This window comes from Phalaenopsis equestris, unplaced genomic scaffold, assembly GCF_001263595.1.
Source record: "Phalaenopsis equestris unplaced genomic scaffold, ASM126359v1 Scaffold000282, whole genome shotgun sequence".
Taxonomy (NCBI): Eukaryota; Viridiplantae; Streptophyta; class Magnoliopsida; order Asparagales; family Orchidaceae; genus Phalaenopsis; species Phalaenopsis equestris.
In genome coordinates this window covers 45,742-66,393 of record NW_018164724.1, presented here as the reverse complement: position 1 = coordinate 66,393, position 20,652 = coordinate 45,742, and the positions used below count along the sequence as shown (strand labels likewise).

At 32.7% G+C, this 20,652-nt stretch overlaps 2 protein-coding genes across 6 annotated transcripts in view; both read left to right on the top strand.

Moving 5' to 3' along the window:
- LOC110024950 overlaps nt 1–13,539 on the top strand; it is a 55,824-nt gene extending 42,285 nt beyond the window's left edge. For 2 of the 5 annotated variants that reach the window (XM_020725153.1, XM_020725150.1), the window contains exons 10-17: nt 4,563–4,634; nt 4,756–4,857; nt 5,079–5,153; nt 6,270–6,392; nt 7,706–7,822; nt 9,606–9,662; nt 10,594–10,700; nt 12,746–12,910. In XM_020725153.1, the coding sequence (XP_020580812.1) occupies nt 4,563–4,634; nt 4,756–4,857; nt 5,079–5,153; nt 6,270–6,392; nt 7,706–7,822; nt 9,606–9,662; nt 10,594–10,656 (609 nt within the window). In that variant the 3' untranslated portion in view covers nt 10,657–10,700; nt 12,746–12,910. Of the gene's footprint in view, nt 1–4,562; nt 4,635–4,755; nt 4,858–5,078; nt 5,154–6,269; nt 6,393–7,705; nt 7,823–9,605; nt 9,663–10,593; nt 10,701–12,745; nt 12,911–13,220 lie in introns of those variants that run through there. The other 3 variants (XM_020725151.1, XM_020725152.1, XM_020725154.1) reach the window with 3 other exon arrangements.
- A 4,637-nt stretch (nt 13,540–18,176) lies between these two features.
- On the top strand, nt 18,177–19,357 carry LOC110024957 (vicilin-like seed storage protein At2g18540; the record flags this gene model as incomplete). Its single annotated transcript, XM_020725161.1, is given in 3 exon segments — nt 18,177–18,575; nt 19,043–19,153; nt 19,277–19,357. Coding segments are annotated over 3 exon segments (429 nt in total), but the record flags the coding sequence as incomplete, so codon positions are not given.
- Between the last annotated feature and the right edge of the window lie 1,295 nt (nt 19,358–20,652).

Sequence of the window (20,652 nt, the reverse complement as noted above, 5' to 3'; positions counted from 1 at the left end):
AATCTTTGATATCTACTTTTTTATTGGTATCTTTTATCCCCTTGTATGTAACTTTTTGTTTAAATTCGTAGGATCTCAGCGGGTTTACATTCTAACTTTCATGTTTCTTTTAATAGGTCTAGAATATACTTTCTCTGGGATATCACCTTACCCGTCTTGGACCTGACCACTTCCATGGCTAGAAAGTATCATCGTTACGAAGTCCTTCAAATTCAGTAGCAAGAACCTCCTTAATCTTCCCAATCTCTTTTTCATAACATATCAGGATCATATTATTTGCATAAACAATGAGTATGACTTTCTTACTTTCTTGTGCATGTTTATGAACAATGTATGATCGACATGGTATCATATGTAACCATTAGATTTTTATAGTCTTGATATACTTGTCAAACCAAGTCTTAGGAGATTGTTTGAGGCCATAAAATGACTTTCTTAGTTTACAAATTTGATATTTATTTTGAGTTATTTTTCAGTCCCAGTAAGATCTCCATATACACTTCTTTCTCAAGGTCTCCATTCAATAATGCATTCTTGTTATCGAGTTGATATAGTTCACACTCTTTGTTCACTGTTCACTACAAGGAAAGAAAAATCCTTACATCGTTTAACTTGGCTACTGGAACAAATTCTTTTTGATAGTCTTTATCCCATAAGACTAAGTAAACTCTTTGGCCACCAACCCAGCCTTGAACCTCTTACTACTCCTGTTTATTTTGTACTTGAGATTGAACACCATTTGAATGCAACAGGTCTTTTATCTAGAGATAGCTTCACAAGGGTCCATGTGCCATTTAAATCTAGTGCTTGGATATCTTATTCAACAACCTTTTTTCATTCTAGACTTTGAAATGTTTCATGAATGAACTTGGCTATTTGTACACTATCAAGATTATATACTAATAATTTATAAATTGATAATTTCCCATAGGTAACATATTCCTGTATAGGATAATTTGTGCAACTTCTCATGTCTTCTCTACTGGATTCCACCTCCCTTGAAACCTCAAAGATGTGTGAATTCAGGTTTGATTTTGAACTGCCCTGTGGTTGCATACTTTGTCTTTGTCATTGGATTTCTTTCTTCTAGCATGTACACAAAGTTCTTTGTTATCAATCCCAGGTTAGATATTCTCAACTGGCGAAACTTGAGATATGATGATTAAAGGGAAGGAAAATTTGTTGTAATGTCTCTAGATCAGTGTGGGTATCCGAAGTAGTGTCCCAAGTCAGATTATTCACCCGAACTCACCCCTTGAATATCGGATTTCTGGTAATAGGGTTAATTTTCAAATAAGATAACATTCATAGAGTTTTATTATTATTTTTTTTAATGGGGGAATAACATTTTTCCCCTTTTTTATTAAAAGTATGCTCAAGGAAACTACATTTTGGTGGATTTGTGGTCAAGTTTTGTACAATTTGGTTGGTGAATGTGAACAAAAGAGACAACCAAATATTTTTAGGGGAAGGTTGGATGAGAATGCTCAGAATAAGGGTATTTTTCTATCATAATATTGAGAGGGGCTCTATATCCAAGGATCCCATATGGAATTCTAGTAATAAAATAAGTGGTTGTGTGCACAACATCTCCCCAGAAAAATTTTTTGGGACATTGCTAGAAAGCATTATAGATTTAGATACTTTAAGGAAATGAGATACTTTGAGGAAATGTTTATTCTTCCTCTAAGTTATCTCATTTTGTTGTGGAGTTTCAATTCAGGAACTCACATGGATGATATCATTTTTGTAAGGTAGGGTCCAAGGACAGAGTTGAAGTATTCCCTTACATTAGTTTTGAGAATCTAAATTTTGCATTGGAATTAAGTGAAAATCATGTTATGGAAGGACTGAAAGATTTGTGTAGTTTCAGATCTTTTCTTCATGTGAAACATCCAGCCAATTTTAGTGTGATGTTATGGAAGGACTGAAAGATTTGTGTAGTTTCAAATCTTTTCTTCATGTGAAACGTCCAGCCAATTTTAGTGTGGTTGGTTATCAATAAAGAAAACAAATTATCTGTCTCCATTGACGGTTTTCAAATTTGATAATAGAGAAAGAATGTGAGTGTTTGTACAGGTATAGAGAATAGATATGGGGAATATGTTTAGCCAATTAACAGGTTTCACTTTGATAAAATTCTGATTTTTTATTAATAAAAATATGATATAGGTTTGCAACATATTGAAAAGTGTGATGATCCAGACGACAATATCATAATAAAATTTGAATTTCAATAATCTCAGACACAACAAACTCAGGAAAATAAGAAGTGAAAAGTGGAGAAGACATTTGTGTGTTAAGATAATAACTCTCTTTGAGCAGGTTTAGACCTTGATACGGTTCAACACTGCTAATCACCTTCCTAGAACCACTTGAAATTCATAAGAAATAAATTGAACTTTAGTAATACACTTCAAGCCATGAGTAAGTTTGCTAATTAAAAGTAAGTTACAATCTAATTGGGGAATATAAATCACTAGAGGGTTAAATTTTTTTCATAAACTTTCACTTCTCCTTTCTCAACAATTCTGGAGTTAGATCCATCAGCAAGTCCCAAATTTGGAGTCAGTGAACTTTTGTTAGTTGGTGAGAGCATGAATATCTCTAGTCATATGATCAAAAGCACCCGAATCTATTATCTAAGGTTGAAATCTTCCATTATTAGCGAGATAGGAGGGCATGATACCTTGGTGTATCATGAACCAGGTAGGCCGCTCAGTTGTGTACGAAAGAAGTTCTTCAACACCTACAACTGTTTCTTGGGAAGGGGCTAGGGTCAATCGACTCTTCATAAAAGGTTGCAGCACGGGCATTGTTGTATTGGTCTTTTCTCCTTTGCTCAGGTTTTCAATTTGCATATTTTCCATGTAGTTTTCAACACTTGTCTTTTGTGTGACCAAGTTTCATACAATCTTCATAGAGGGATGATCTTTTTTGGCTTTGACTCATGGGAGGAGTTGTATGTGTGCAAGGTGGAACTTTTAGTGCTAGATGAATTCACACTTTCTGCCATCACGAGCTTCTTCTGACTTTCTTCTCTTATGACTTCAACAAAGACTTTCCTCGTGGTAAGGAGAAACTTTATCCCCATGATTTTTCCCACGACCTCATCTAAGTTCTTATTTAAACCCGATAAGAATTTGAGCATCCTCTTTTTCTCCACTATTATTTTATACAACTTTGCATCTTGAGGGCACTTCTATACATTATCATTATGCATATCTAACTGCAATCAATACTTTGTGAGTGTGTTGAAGTATTGAGTCACATTTAAATCTTCGCGGCGGAGCTCATGCAATTTGATCTCAATCTCAAACAATTATGTAGTGTTTTCAGTATTGGAATAAGTCTCATGTGATGTTTTATAAAGCAAGAATTTTTCTTAATTCTTTGCGGTCATTAAAGTGATCAACCAAAACTTGATCATGTGATCCTGAAGCTTCCATAAACGATAGTTATGCTCAGTAAGCTCAGGAACTGCCATCTCTTGTGAGATATTTCTCTTTTTCTTTGCCAAAATAAACATAAACACAGATTGTGACCATTGAAGGAAGTTATGACAATTGAATTTATGGTTTGTGACAAAGTGAGAGACTTCTGGGGTGGTTTGGGCAGAATTTCTGGTCTATAATTCATAAGTAACCTCCAGAGTAGAGCTAAACATCTGGCTGCTGCTGCTACTGAACAAAATCGACTGCTGTTAGGAGGTAGATGAAGGCCAACTATTTCTTTTGCAAGAAGGTCGACTATTGCTTTTGCAAGGTCGGTTATTGCTTTGCAACCAAGAAACTTAGGAGGATTTTTGGGGAGAAGAGGCCTGCATCAGGATGGATTCTACGGAGTAGGGCCTGCAGCAGGATGGATCTTGTGGAGGAGAAACTGCAGGGAAGGTTCTAGCTGTTGGACGACTGTTGAAGAGGATTCAACGGTTATAGGAAGTAGATGAGGGCTTGCATATTGGCTGAAGGGATTCCGACGATTGCAAGGAGGATATCGTTCGAACAGAGCCTGCGACTCATCCGTACAAGAGAAACAAGTGAAGCTTGCGACTTGTGCCCTACGATCGTGCGAGCTTGTTCTGTCTTCTATGAACCGATTGGTCATAAGGGGGATGTAAGGGCTTCTGCTTCTAGACCACACACACATAGGAAGGAGACAAATGACCCCGAAGTACGTCCCAAATGAAACCGAAGGAGGTTAATGTCGAAGATAAACAACGCCGACGGGAACGATCTGACGAGGCTCTGTTACTATGAAGAAAGGTGGAGAAATAATCTTTTCTTATTTCTTAATTACCAAATTACAACCTTCTCCTTATATAATAAGTAAAGGCTATGGCAAATTTAGTTCTTACCATTACAACTTTCCACGGACATAGCAATCTCCAAAAGGAGAGAAACACAATATAATAATATAGGAATAAACGAGAATAAATTTAAAATAGGGAAACTAAGATTTCCACAATTAGTAAATATTAAAGTTTGGATGCTAGATATGTAAATTTTCATATTTTTCTTATTGCATTCTTCTACTTCAATTTTCCTTTAATAGTCCTGCAGGGAGCAGCAGTTACATTGGTAGAACTAGGAGAATATCAAAGAGCATCAGCTCTTCTTGAAAAGCTAATCAAGGTTTGTCTATAAATTTTTTCCTTTTTTAATGCCTTTATATTTAAATTTTATTGGAGAATGATACTGATGAGTTGAATGTTAGATTTTGATACCTATTTTGAATAAATTCGTTTGATTTCAGGAAAAGCCTGAAAGTGTTGATGCATATCGCTTACTAGGTGAAGTAAAATATGAGCTGAAAGATTTTGAGGGGAGTGCTTCAGCCTATAGAAGTTGCTTATCAGTAAGTATGGTGCTCAAATAGTTTAAATTTCACCTTTATGGTACCTTGGAATTTCTTACAAATAACAAGCAAGTAATCATTTAAGGAAATTTATGTGCAAATGGAACTCCAATTTTTTATATTATATTCTTATAGTGTCTCCATGAACTTCTGTTATGAGCATGTTTATTATTGCTTTCTTCTCTCTTTATTTATTTATTTATTTATTTGTTTTTTTGCAGATTTCTAAGAGCTTGGATTTTGATGTTCTTCGCGGGCTTACAAATGTACTGCTTGCTGCTAAGAAACCTGATGATGTGAGTGTTAGCTCTTGCTTTTAGTTGGCTTTCATTCATTTTAACAGGCTTATATATCATCACGGACGATTTGCATAAATACCACTCAATTCCTTTGTATTTACATATTTAGCACTTAAGCTGCAATTTTTACAGGCATAACACCTTTCCTGTAATAACTATATAAAAACGCGGAAAAGGTGTATTTCACTTCTTAAAAGTTAAATGGTTACATTTTTAATGTGATATGAAAGATTTGGGTGGTAAAAATGTAAAAAGTAAACTTTAGGTGTTAGACATATAAATAGATTGGAATTGGGTGGTATGTATGTAAATGCCCCTCATTGATGAAGGCGAAGCTCCCTGCCATCAAGTTATGTGCCAAGCGGTAGTTCTGATCTGTGTTGCTCGAGTAAGCCGTGATTATATAATTGGTAATTTGATGTAATTTGAGCGATGAATAAATTGGTTTGTTAACATTAATGATAATTAATAAGGATCATTGTGAAAAGTGTGATTAGTGGATGAACTGGGTCTGAAGTATTGTTGCTGCGCTTTTCGATAGATACTCCATCAAATTAAATTCTAGTGGTTTTTACATACATAGCACACAATTCTTATGTATTTATATATCACAACTTTAAACTTTCATATTTACAACATAGCACTCAAATATTTGATATCACATAAAAAATCGTATTATTTCCACTTTTTAAAAGTCTAATACACCTTTTCATGCATAGGCTTAAAGCGCCGTGGTGCTATGTATGTAAATATGAAAGTTTGCATGCGAGATATGTAAATAAATAAGACTTGTGTGCTAGGTATGTAAATTTCCCTAAATTTAATGTCTAGTGTTTTTGTAATATTATTTAGGATATAGGTGGTGTTTAGTACCATGAATGATGAAAACTAAGTTTATTTTGATTTATTTATCATGGATTCCATTCTTTTAATGTAAATCATCTTAATTGGAGTTGGGTGCAGGGTGTATTATTCTTGTTCTGGCCAACACTGATTTTTAATTATATTTAGTTGAATTGTTTTGCCTGATGGAAGCATATTCAGGTTCAATTTCTGATGTAAGTTTTATTTATGTTTCTAAAGATATTTCTTGGCATCTTTTGTGTCATGTAGGCTGTTCAAGTTCTTTTGTCATTGCGAGAAAATATAAATGATGCTGAAAACATTGGTCTAAAAGATTCAACAACTCAATTGAATGATGTGGACAGAAAGAGCAAGGGGGTTGACCCTATACAAGTTAGTTGCTTCCCCTTCATGGAAATTTAATTTAGGGAAATTTACATACCTAGCACACAATTCTTATGTATTTACATGTCTCACAGATAAATTTTCATATTGACATACACAACACCTTGGTGCTTTAAACCTTTGTATGAAAGGTGCATTTAACTTTTAAAAAGTGGCAATATTGCTATTTTTTTATTTGATATTAAAGATTTGAGTGCTGAGTGTATAATTATGAAAGTTTTGGTGTGAGAAATGTAAATACATAAGAATTGCATGCAATGTATGTAAATGGCCCTTTAATTTATCATTGTGCAAATGTATTTCCAAGTTTACTTTTGTCTTTATAATTTAAACATTTATGCTATTGTTGGTCATAAAAATTATTCTTGAAATTTTGGTTTCGATCAAGCACAAGCTCAAGTTTGAGTTAACACTAAATAAACATTTTTATAGATGATAGATTAAGGAAGCATTCTATATCTTAAAACAAATATTTACTCATTGAGTAATCTATTATACACCTTATTCATTACACATTATTCTAAATACCATCCTGATGAAAATGGAGTTTCTGGCTACTTACACGAGCCCATGTTAATATTGCTCTGGTTGTTCCGGTTTTCTTTGAAGTTTGAATACTAGGGATCGTTTTCCTTGTTACATATGAGTGTAAACATGAATGTTTAGGTGTTAGTTATGTAAATACATAAGAATTGTGTGGTATATATTTAAGTGGTAAGGTAGAAGAGACTCCTGGCAAATGAAAGACTTTACTTTCCAAATGAACTTGGAAAGACCATGGTAGTCACACCCTTCTTTTCAAAGAAATTTTGATCTCCATCAGCAATCTTTTGAACAATCTTTAGTTTCCATTCTATAGGCTTTAGCATTTGCATATAATCACATTTTTTGTTACCTATATTATGCTTCTTCTCTCTCTTTTAGAGTCCGTGGTCCTTCAGAAAGGAATATTTTTGCATGGGGTCATTTTAGTCTTGTAGTTCTTCAAAGTGCCAAATTAGTCCCCATACTCTTTTAATATGAGTTGAAATAGTTTTCAAAGAGGACTATTTTTGCTCCCTTCAGAGTAGTCTATCTAGGGACTAAATTGTCATTTTTACAAACTCGGGGGCTAAAATGACCCTCTGCAAAAGATTCAAGGACCATTTTGACACTTTTCTCCTAAACAATATTTTACTATTAATACTAAAAACTTCTTTTTTTTTCTATGGTTAACTTGACAATGTTCTGCTGTCACTAAGTTCTAGTATAAAAAGCAATAGAATGATTTATGAGTCTCTTCTTGTTTTCTTCCTCTTCAGGTTGAGCTGCTCCTTGGAAAGGCATACTCTGATTGGGATCACGTCAGCGATGCTGTAGCTGTTTATGATCAACTCATTTCTAAGTACCCAAATGATTTCCGGGGTTACTTGGCAAAGGTCCATTCCATGCACTGCTATAATTTTGTTTTCAATATATATATATATATATATATATATATGGAAGATTGACATACATATCGCTCAATTCTGATGTATTACATATCTGACACCTGAACTTTATTTTTTACATATGTTACCTTCCCTATGCATGAAAATTGCATATTTCATTTTTTAAATATTGAAATAGTGATGATTTTGATGTGATATGAAAGTATGAGTGGTGTAACTGTAAAAAGTGTCACAATGGTCCCCTGACTTTTTACAGGAGGTCATTTTAGGCTTTAGAGTCTATAAATGTGTCAATTTAATCTCAGGACTCTTTTAATGGGGGCTAAAATAATCCTCCCCGGGATTATTTCAACCCATATTAAGGGATTATGAAAACTGATTTGACACTTTTACAGAGTTTGGGACTAAAATGACTTCATGTAATTAATCAGAGGACTATTATGACACTTTATTTGTAAAAAAGTTATTAACAAGATACGGAGAAATTGCAAGTTTAAGGAACTAAATCCTTTGATACATAAAAAACTATAAAATGACTCATTTGGATCTCCTAACTTGTGGGAGTTGCAATAAATTTTTTTTATTCCTGCTTACCTTGATAAATAGAATTGAAAATCTCGCTGAAAAAAATTCTTGAAGAGCTTCGGATCTTGATGATCATGTTGACGTAGTTGTATTGTGACAATAAAACTGCTATAAGGATTGCAGAAAATCCAATGCAATCTGATCGCACAAAGCATATGGAAATTAACGACACATCATAAAAGAGAAGATTAGTTTTGGAGCTATTTGTTTGCCTTTTATCTTGATCGTGCAACAAATAGCAGATATATTTACCAAAGAACTTCTCAGGCTTAGTTGTGAGTTTTTTTTAAGCAAGTTGGGCATGATAAATATCTATACTCCAACTTGAGAGGGATGCGAATTTTTAGGAAGTCCTAATTTTAGTATCTTCTATTTGTAGTATTTTCTATTTTTAGAATGTATATTGTTTGCTAATTTTTATTTTTGTTTCCTTTTCATAGAATGTGGATTTTCTGGTTGATTTTGTGGCTTTCCAAATTTCTTGATCTTCCCTTGCTATTTATCTTGTAAATGTGTTTTATGAAATTGAGGAGGAATAATAATTATTTTTTTTCTTCCCTAAAAATTACAGAAAAGCTCTTAACATTTACTAATTATAACACCCTCTTATAAGTTTATGATTGTTTTTAATATTTTTAAAACAATCTTTTGGGAGAGTTTTGCATATTTTTCATGGAAGATTTGCATACATACCACTCAATTACTATGTATTTACATATTTGACACATAAACTTCAATTTTTACGTATATTCCACCTTAACTATACATGAAAAGGTGTATATTACTATTTAAAAGTTAAAATGGTGATATTTTTTATGTGATATAAAATATCTGGGTGGCATAAATGTAAAAAGTAAAGTTTAATTGCTAGATGCATAAATACTTGGGAATTGGTTGGTATGTATGTAATGCCCCATTTTCTTATATTCAGGTGATCTCTGAAGTATATATATATATATAGATGTTTCTGAAAATTTATAGTAAATAAATTGATCTTTAACAATTTTGATCATCCATGGTTTAGAATCTCTTCATTTTCAGCTTTTCTTTTGAATTCAAAGTTTTTTTAATATATCTGTTTCTTTTAATATTTTCATTTTTCTAACTAATCGTTATTTTATTTCCTCTGTGATTTGAGCTTTTATAGATTAAAATGTTCTAAAAATTTACTTGGGTGCTTTGTTAGGGAATTATTTTGAAAGAAAATGGCAAAGTTGGAGATGCAGAAAGGATGTTCATCCAGGCATGTCTTCCTTTGGCTTATCTGCAATTACATTTTTAACCTATATTTTTTTATTTACTTATATAACCTTCCATATTTTGTAAAATTTAGTGCCTACTAAAATACACCAAGAATTTTTGCGTTTTTATTGGCGTTAGCACCATTCTGGGGTTCCTGAAAAGTGTACAAGGGCCAAGTAAGTGTTGGGGATGTTTGTAGGATGGTAATAAGAGAATACTAAAGGGAAATGGTGATGATTTGGAGGGGGGAAGAAGCAATCAACTGCGGCCAGGGGAAGAAAACAACAGCAACTCGGCTGTTCGGCAAAGTTGGTGAGGGTAGGGGGATGTAATTAACCGAGCTTGAGCGAGTTCAGTGTCTATTCGTGTTTTGCTCATTTGAAAATTTTTTACTCAAAATAGGCTCAAGAATAACATGTTCATGTTTAACTCGATTCGAATTCGTTTGTTCGTGGTAGCTTGTGTTTAAGCTCGAAATTGGCTCGATTGATTTAAAAGATAATGAAATTTAATATTATTATTTATTTAATTTTTTACATGAGTATTCATATATAACACCTAAAGTTTGATATTTACATTTATACACATCGGTATCATGAATCTGTGCATGAAAAGGTGTTTTTCATTTTTAAAAGTTAGTGAAAATGGTATTTTTAATGTGATGTTTATAATTGGAGTGCCATTTATGTAAATATGAAAGTTTAGCTGTTAGATATGTAAATACATAAGAATTGTGTGATATGTATGTAAATGTCCTCATGATTCCATTCATTTTACTTCTAAAAAAAAATGCAATTGTAATCTTGTTTTATCCAGAATATATATATATATATATATATATATTCTCAATCAAAACCATTTTCTTGTTTAACTTTTTTTTAATTAAATATTTCATAACATTTGTATCTGAATATTTGATCTTCATTAAGTAGCAGGCAAGGTTCTTTGCTCCAGAGAAGGCAAAGGCACTTGTTGACAGGTATGCAAGGCAATGAATTCAGCCTCCAATAATAACAGACTTATGACCATCTATCCAAAGGTAAAATCTAAATGCTTTTCTTTATTTCCTTCAAAATTAGTGCAAACTAAAGGATGCAAATTTTATTTATTTGTTTGTTTGTTCATAGAATCAGTGTTATAGCATTTATTTTGGCAGATTTTGAATTAGTTTGCATTATATTTTATATATTTGAAACCATGCTGCATCTAATTTTTTTAGCACTTTCAAGTTTTAAGTGATGGAGCATCATTATCAAGGAAGAATTTTCTATATAAACATTTAAGAAAATAAAACTAATGAAGAGGCATTTTGAAACATATATTATCAAAGGGAGCACTAGATAACTTCCTCTTTGGTTTAGTATGTACTAGGGCTATAAACGAGCAGCTCAGGCTTGCTCGCGTTCTAGTCGTTGGTATTTGACTTGTGCTCGAAATTGCTCATGAACAGTATTTTTTGTGTTCGGCTCGAAATTGACTTGTTAAAATTACTTAGAAAAATCAAAACTGCACCAATTTTATGCAATAGAAGGCACAAAATCATATTACCATTCGAAATATTAAGATTCAAACTTTGATATAAAATATTATTATGCAAATAATGTGTATACTCTGAGCACGATCAAACAAAGAGTTTTTTGAATTTGGATTGAAATTGGTTTACTAAAATTAATTAGAAAAAAATAGATGTTGAGTGTTGGATTCAAACCTGCACCAATTTTGTGCAATAGAAGGTACATATTCATATAATCGCACGAGATATTATGGTTTAAATTTAGATATAAATAATATAAATATATATAATATGATTATATAAATAAAATATATAATTTCTTTATTTCGAGTTAAAACGAGCCGAACACGGTTGAACTAAGGGTTGTTCGTATTCGGTTTGTTTATAATTCGAGCTTAAAAATTTTGTTCGTCTTCAACTTGTTTATTTAATCACCGATTCAAGCATAAGTTATTCAACAAGCCAAACACGAAACAGTTTGTGAGTGAGCTTTTCTGACATCTCTAGTATATGCAATAGTACATTGATCCTAATTTCTTCATGTTTAGAAGGTTTAGATCATGAATGTGATTGATAGATATGGATAAAATATTTATTTCATGGTAAGTTGCATAAACGTTATAACTCATTTAAAGAAGTAATACATTATCTTTAAATGTTTCGAATATGTGTTAAACGATTGAAAGAAATGTGACGATCATCAAATGAAATGAACGAATGTTATCAAAGGAGTCGTCGTCTTATGATATTACTTGGGACGTTATTATACCGGTGCACGAAAATGAAATCGAAAAAAAGAAATGAAAGATATTGTATTTTGATGGTTCTCCTGATATAACTCACTAAATACAATGTAAATGCAGGAATCAAAAAGATTTCTAAATATAAGAAGTGTAAATGTGTGAAAGCCTTGTTAAATATTAAAGATCAATAAATGATAATTTTAAACTTTAACACTTATTAGAGCATATGCATAATGATTAGTAAATATATAAACTATAAATATTCGCTAAGTTAATGTTAAAATATTTTCTGTTGATTAAAAGTTTACTTCAAAAAAAATTCCATTGAATTAGAAGTACTGACATGAAAGAGTATGTCTATAGAAGCAGATCAAATGAAAAGAAGTATAACATAGTGCGAATAGTGTTGCTTTATATTTAATTCTTTTCTTCGTAGTACTATCACACACTAGAAATATTGTCATTATCGGTCTTAAGCCCGGATGTAAAAAATGGAGGGTTGCGTTAGGTCAGCCAACGTAAAACTCGGCGAAAAATCATGACACTGTCACACACTTGATGTTCTTATTTCTTTGGTTTGAATAATATTTTACATATTTTGGTTTTAGCGACTCATTTATGATTGGATTTTATTGTGGAATGTCATATATATATTCAAATTGTGTATTGTTATTGCCTGATCTTTTTCTGTCTTAGAAATCCAAGCTTTTAGGTTGGATCGAGATACTAAATTTTGTTTTACAAAAATTTTTAAAATAGTTGAGTGTGTGTTTGTGTGTCGTGGCCTGTTGTTATATCAGCCTCTCTGAAGATCATAACTCCCCTCAGGTCATGGGTTCAAATTTTTCCTTGGCCATAACACGAAAATAAAAGGGGACTTACTGTTCACAGAAGAGGTATCGCATGCATCAATTTATGTTTCTTCGCGGCGTTGGCTTACGGTAATAGCCAACAAGGGGATTCGCAGGTTCCTCCCTCTTTTTGTTCTTTCTTCTTGTGGAGGTGAGTGAGGCAGAGATAGAGAGAAGGTGAGGAGAGAGATAGGAAGAGAGAGAGAGAGAGCTATTCTTGTAATCGCCGAAACTATCGACGGTTTGTAATTCTTAAAACAATAAAATCCTCTGTAACTCGTGTGGACGTAAACAATTTGTCGAACCACTTAAATCTGCGTGTTGTATTGTTTCGTGATTTTTTTTCGTTCTATTTTTTCATTTTATTGCCGTTATTATTTTTTTTTTTTTGCAAGAGTATCGAGGTACTATATATTTTTGAGGCTACTTTGGTTCTCTATGTTTCAATGCAGTTCAAGTGGGTCCCACAACTGTCCTGTGATGGTTGCCTGTCTTCAGCAAATGCCTTGAGCCAGTACATGCACATGCCTGCTGTTGCTTGTCTGCAACACATGTCTTCAGCCACTGCATGCACATGGCAGCCTCGAGTCAATAATTACTGCAACATGCGTTATTCCTCTGTCCTCTGTATTGAAGGATGTCAGTTTGGTCGTCTCAGGAGATGTTTGGCGGCATAGTTTTAATTGGTTTTTGAAAATTGAATTCAACGCTCCGTTAAATAAAAATTTCTCGCATTTCATATTTATTTCTTTCGTTCCATCTCTTTTTCGATGTAAATTTTGTCTCTTTTACGGCATAAATTGTATTTGATCAGTTTCGATTGATTGATTTTCAAAGTGGTCAAATAGATTGCAATTGAAATTCAGATTCGATTTTCGATCGAAATTTTGATTAAATCGAACCAACCGAACCTTGTTTCGTGATTTTTTTTCGTTCTATTTTTTCATTTTATTGCCGTTATTATTTTTTTTTTTTTGCAAGAGTATCGAGGTACTATATATTTTTGAGGCTACTTTGGTTCTCTATGTTTCAATGCAGTTCAAGTGGGTCCCACAACTGTCCTGTGATGGTTGCCTGTCTTCAGCAAATGCCTTGAGCCAGTACATGCACATGCCTGCTGTTGCTTGTCTGCAACACATGTCTTCAGCCACTGCATGCAACATGCGTTATTCCTCTGTCCTCTGTATTGAAGGATGTCAGTTTGGTCGTCTCAGGAGATGTTTGGCGGCATAGTTTTAATTGGTTTTTGAAAATTGAATTCAACGCTCCGTTAAATAAAAATTTCTCGCATTTCATATTTATTTCTTTCGTTCCATCTCTTTTTCGATGTAAATTCCGTCTCTTTTACGACATAAATTGTATTTGATCAGTTTCGATTGATAGATTTTCAAAGTGGTCAAATAGATTGCAATTGAAAATCAGATTCGGAAAAATCGAATCGATCGAAATTTTGATTAAATCGGACCAACCGAACTGAAATTTAATTTGATTTAAACGGCATTATCATGATCAAGCCAAGTTTAGTTATTTATGCGAGCAGGCTGTAAACAAATGTTATGAATCATTAGATTCATGAATCATATGTTTATTTCAATTAAATATTGCATAAAATAAAAAAAAAAATTGACTTTTTTATTTGTTCGATTAAACAATAATAAAAATTTTAATTAAATTTTAGATTTTGATTTGTTCAATTAAATAAAAATTAAAAATTTATCACAAATTGAAAATCGAATATTAAAACTTTAAAAATTAAAAATTTAAACATATATTTTAAACCAAACCAAAATAACTAAAATACTATCAATTTATCATTATCAATTTAGAATACGAGAAAATATTCCGTCAAGACATCTCATGTCTGGACGGTCAATCATCGGGCGTCACATCGACATAAACCTAATCAGCAGGTCATGTGACGCCCAATAGTTGGCCGTCCATACGCGTAGAAGTCCGGACGAAATATTTTCATAGAGTAGAGACACACTATAGACCTACCAAACTATCCATTGTGAGTCTACATATTATTATTTTATAAAATTTCTTCCTTGGTAAACTCTAAACCTATATATTATCATTACCATTCATATGGTTAATATACTAATGGCATACTAAACCTTCCACTAATCCAACAAATTTTATTTTAATGAATGATATGCATCGAAGTGCAAATATTAATTAGTGTGAAATGACAATCAATGGATAATAATGATGAAATGATACATTATTTTATTATAGTTAAAAATCTCAATTTTTTTTAATAAAAAATATTTAAAATTAAAAGACATTATTACATGCTATATATTTAACATCTAAATTTTCATAGTTATATTTATAAAAATTAATGTTTTAACATCACATCCATAATATCTTCATTATTATCTTTTTAAAAGTAAAATTGTACGTGAGAAAATGTGCCAACGTGATCCCGAGGAGATCAACTGTCAAGGAGAGAGAAAGAACGACAAAGTAGGGCTCACCGACAGGGGACCAAAAGTACCATTTGTTCGATCGGATGTAGCCATCGAGCCAAGGTTGAAAACCGATCGAGCAAGAAATAGGACAAAAAGAACAAGCAAAAAATTTGAGTTTGAACTAATTGAACTAAAGTAAACCATATAAGTTATGAGCTAACTATTACAAGAAAGTCGAGTAAGTGCATTGTCTTACCTTCTAGTAGATTCTAATAAAAAAAAAAGTCAAGTTCCTCAATATCAACAAACGTCTTATGAATCCTCCTCATCTAAGACAAATAACAGCAGTTTAACTTAGTCGATCGGATCAGCCTCACTGAGCTGAAATCAAACAAGCTCAACAAATCGAGTTAAAGAGCAGGCGAGTAATAAACTCATATAATAAAAATATGTACAACCCCCATTAAAACAGGGGCATAAATGTACTATCACTATATTGCACCTTCTTCCCTATAAATAGATATCATTTTATGACAGAGGGCTCAGAGACAAGACATTTTATTGTTCACTATTTCCCACCTCTCTCTCTATTCATTGGTTGTGATTCACCGACAAATCAAAATTCATCAAAAATATATTTTTTTTGATGCATATGTTTATGAGATGATAGTATTATAAGTGTAAATATCAAATTTGATACGTTAGATATCTAAATACACAAGAATTGTGTGGTACATATGTAAATCTCTGTTAAAAAAAAGGAACTAGTTGTAAAGCATAAAAGATATGAGGCGGTTGTTGATGGCACATCCCACTTTTACTTTGCCTTGGAACCAAAGTCTCTCTTTTTCCCTTTGCTGCAGCACACAAGATGGCCATCTTCCCCATTACTCCATCAAGACTTGACTTCCAAGTACCCTTTTTAATATTTCAACATAACATATATATATATATATATCATCAATGTCTAACATGTCCTATGTATTTACATATTTAATACCTAAAAGTTTATATAATATTTGGTCGTGTGAATGACATGGCTCATTGTTACGGCCTCTGATGTAAGTCCCTCAGGCCGGGGATTCGAATCCCGTGGTGTGAGCTCTTCGAATCAGGAGTAAGCACATCAAAGTTTTCAACCCTTTGGGAGAATCGATATTTTGCCGCCCACTGGACCAAATATCGAAACACTGCCTTTTTTGTGTCTATTATATTTACTAAATTTACAAAAATAAAAATTAAGTCCCAAAATGTAAATAACAAAATTACAAATTTATAGGCTAATTGTACTCAAACTCTTTAAAATTAGGTATGCTATGCATTCCCTATTTAAATATTCATTTTTTTATATATAAAAAATTAAAGCTTTATATTTTACAAATAATATATTGCATCTTAAACACTTCTATTTACAAAAATACTCACCATTTTGCACCATTTCTTTAAATTTTCACTCAAATAATAAAATTTACAATAGAATATCACTTATATTTTTCATTTTTACCCAATTCCCTATAGTTTCATGATGACACATGCAAGCACATGAGTTTATAGAAAAAAAAAATAATAATGGTCCCAAAATGTAAATAACAAAATTACAAATTTATATGCTAATTGCACTCAAACTCATTAAAATTAGGTATGCTATTTACAAAAAATTAAAGCTTTATATTTTACTAATAATATATTACATCTTGAACACTGCTATTTACAAAAATACTCACCATTTTGCACCATTTCTTTAAATTCTCACTCAAATATTAAAATTTACAATAAAATATCACTTATATTTGTTTTTTTTAGCCAATTCCCAATAGTTTCATCATGACACATGCAAGCACATGAGTTTATAGTACAAAAAAAAAATAATAAATTTATAAATAGTAATATTTTGAGGGTGCAATAAATGTAATTATCCCTTATATTTAAATCATCATGACAAGTAAAAAAAAATTAGACTTTACACACACCCTACCTTGTCCTATTTTTTTTAAATATCTTTTGAGGATATGTTTGGGGCAGCTGCGCGGCTTATTGAATAATTTGCTGATAAGTTGATTAAAAATAATCTGCTGATAAGCTAGGCGCGGTAGCTATTATAATTTTTTTAAAAATACTCACCATTTTGCACCATTTCTTTAAATTCTCACTCAAATATTAAAATTTACAATAAAATATCACTTATATTTGTTTTTTTTAGCCAATTCCCAATAGTTTCATCATGACACATGCAAGCACATGAGTTTATAGTACAAAAAAAAAATAATAAATTTATAAATAGTAATATTTTGAGGGTGCAATAAATGTAATTATCCCTTATATTTAATTCATCATGACAAGTAAAAAAAAATTAGACTTTACACACACTCTACCTTGTCCTATTTAAGCTAGGCGCGGTAGTTATTATAAATTTTTCATTTTTTTTGGAAAAGCCAAACCCAGCCAGAAAGCTGCCATCGCACCTAGACAGGTGTGTGAAATCATTATTTTCAACGTTTTGAAAATGCATAAACTGCCAAAACGTAGTTTACCCAAACAGACCAGGTGCATTTTCAAAACGCCACCGCATCAAATAACCTGCCCCAAACGGACTCTAAGTCATAAAATAATTCCCAATTATTTACATAAGATATAGGATCTTCTTAGTCTCAAGAGTTTATAGAAATATCAAAATAATCGCTGAATAATTTCAAACGGGCCCTAATAGTCCTCCATGCGAATTATTTCAGCCTCATTTGAATGTGTCTTGAAACTATTTTGACTCTTCTATAAACCCTTGGTTTAAGAGCGTGTTTCACATTTTTTTTTCAGTTTGAGAAAATTACGTTTCGCTTGTTTTTTCAAAAAACTTACAACTGAAGGCTGCATTTTGTCACCGGACTTAGGCTAAGTGCGGTGTCTGCTAGATAACTGTAGTTTGAATTTTTTTAAAAAAGTTATAATATGAATCATAGTTTTTTTTATCAACAACTTCTTCGACAATTGTATCTTCAAATAGCTGCAGCTGTCCTAAATAGACCTTAAAAGTGTGCTCATGTATCTTTTGTTGGAAGATAAAAGAGAGGCATTTAGATATGCTGTAAAGAGAGAATGTTTCAGAACTCTCTAAACATTCTCCAACGATAGAGATAGAAAGAGAGAGAGAGAGAGAGAGAGATGCAGGGAGTAGAGAGAGAACAGCAGCGGCGGGGTGTGAAGGATTGTGGGCAGATTGATGGCGAAGTGAGAGAAAATGAAGAGAGAGAAGAGGAGGAAATGCAGAGATCAGCACTCTCTGTGTTCAGAGCCAAGGAAGAAGAGATTGAGAGGAAGAGAACAGAGGTTAGAGAGAGAGTTTTCTCTCAGCTGGGCAGAGTTGAGAAGGAATCCAAACGTTTGGCAGAAATCCGAGCCGTAAGTTCAGCTTTTTATTCAATTTATTTTATTTTTAATTCCTATTTTATCATTGTAAATTATATGAGGGCTGTCAAAATGGCTTGTTGTTGGTGAATAAGACATGTTCGATTCGTTACGAAACTTGTCTTCGATTCGTTTGTTAAGCTCTGAACACAAATAATTTTCTTGAGCTCGATCTATAAACAAGCCAAACGCGAACTAAGATTTCTTCGTTCATGTTCGACTCGTTTTGACTCGAAACAACTGCATGATTAAGGTAGTCAAAATGACTCTTTGTTCGCGAACAACTCGTGTTCGGTTCGCTAAACAAACAAGCCGAACACGAACAATAGTATTTTTTTAACAAGCGGGACATGAGTCCAGCATGAGCTTGTTCGTGTTCGGCTCATTTACACCCCTAATTACCTATCCTGCATAAATTTACAAAATAGTCTTATTTTCTAATGAAATTGCACAAATGAAAGGAGCTTGAAGGAATGGCTGATCCCACCAGAAGGGAAGTTGCAGCACTTAGGAAGAAGATTGACACAGTGAATCACCAGCTGAAGCCACTTGGACACAACTGCTTGAAGAAGGTTTAACTATTGCTGATTATTTTTAATTAATAAATATTAATAATTTAATTATTTTTTTATTTTATTTTAGTTGTGAATATATTTTTTTTATCATGTTTTTAATTGCCTTTTTAATTATTTAAGGAGAAGGAATATAAAGATGCTGTTGATGCATTCAATGAGAAGAATATGGAGAAGGCTCAATTAGTCAATAGATTAATGGAGGTAAGTTTTTTTTATATATAATTTTGTATATATAGCAAAATTGAAATTGTGCCGCATATCCTGGTCTGTTAGTTGGTTTTCACGGTATAAGACCTCTGAGCTCAGGGGTTTGAATCCCCTCTGACACAGTTGAGCTTAAGGAGGTGATACTCGACTTGTTAGACACATTATGGGTGGCTGGAAGCTGTATAATAGCTTCTGGCCATTTCTTTATATATATATATATATTAGCACACTTTAATCACTTAAACATGTGCATGTCATATATGGAGTCAATTTTAAATTAAACTAAGCTTATTATGGGCCAGAGTAAGAGCATCAGTTAGATTTTGACTTTAATAAAATTTGAGCGGTTATTGTATTAGTTTGAAGTTTTGAACATAATTACTAGCACTACTACTAGACATAAGTCTTTGATGAATTTGCCTAATTAAAATCCTCTACAAACCATAGATTTCACGTTCAATTGTCAAGGGAGATGTTGCAGGGAATCAGGTTCCGTTAGAAGTTCATGTACTTGACAACTTGAATGGGGTAGACAAAGATAAAAAATCTTATAAAATTAGATATTAGATTACTACATTCGATGTGTATTGTTTGGTTTGACTATTCATGTTTATGTAACTTGATTGATGCATTTATGCGTTGTAAAATAGTGAGATTTGTTTGGAATTATCCATATGAAGCTTTTGGTTCATAGAAATGTCTTAAAATAAGTTGTGAAAGTCGTCATTAAATCAAGTTTGGGTCCGAATTAGGTTTGACTAAAGATTAATAGGGTCACATGACTCACTTAACTCGTTTCACATAAGAACAAATATTTGATCTGTTCGGGTCAAGCTAAATCTGATCAAATAACTTAAATAGGTTGAGAATATTTTTGAAAAGGCAGAAGAGAAGGATCAAAATCTTAATCACGATGACGGTTATAACTGATACGAGATCACAATCAAAATGATGGTCTGGGTTGGTATCGTCAGCTTTGTAATGTTGTTGGTTGCAAGGTCATGAGAGTGAGAAAATATTCCATCCGGACACCGCACATCCGGAAGACCAACCATTGGCGGCCACGTGACGGTTATAACTGATACGAGATCACAATCAAAATGATGGTCTGAGTTGGTATCGTCAGCTTTGTAATGTTGTTGGTTGAAAGGTCATGAGCATGAGAAAATATTTCATCCGAATACCGCACATCCAGAAGACCAACCATTGGCGGCCACATTGCCATACACGTCATCGGTCAGCGATGTGGCGGCCAACGGGTGGTCTTCCCAACAGAATATTTTTTCCAT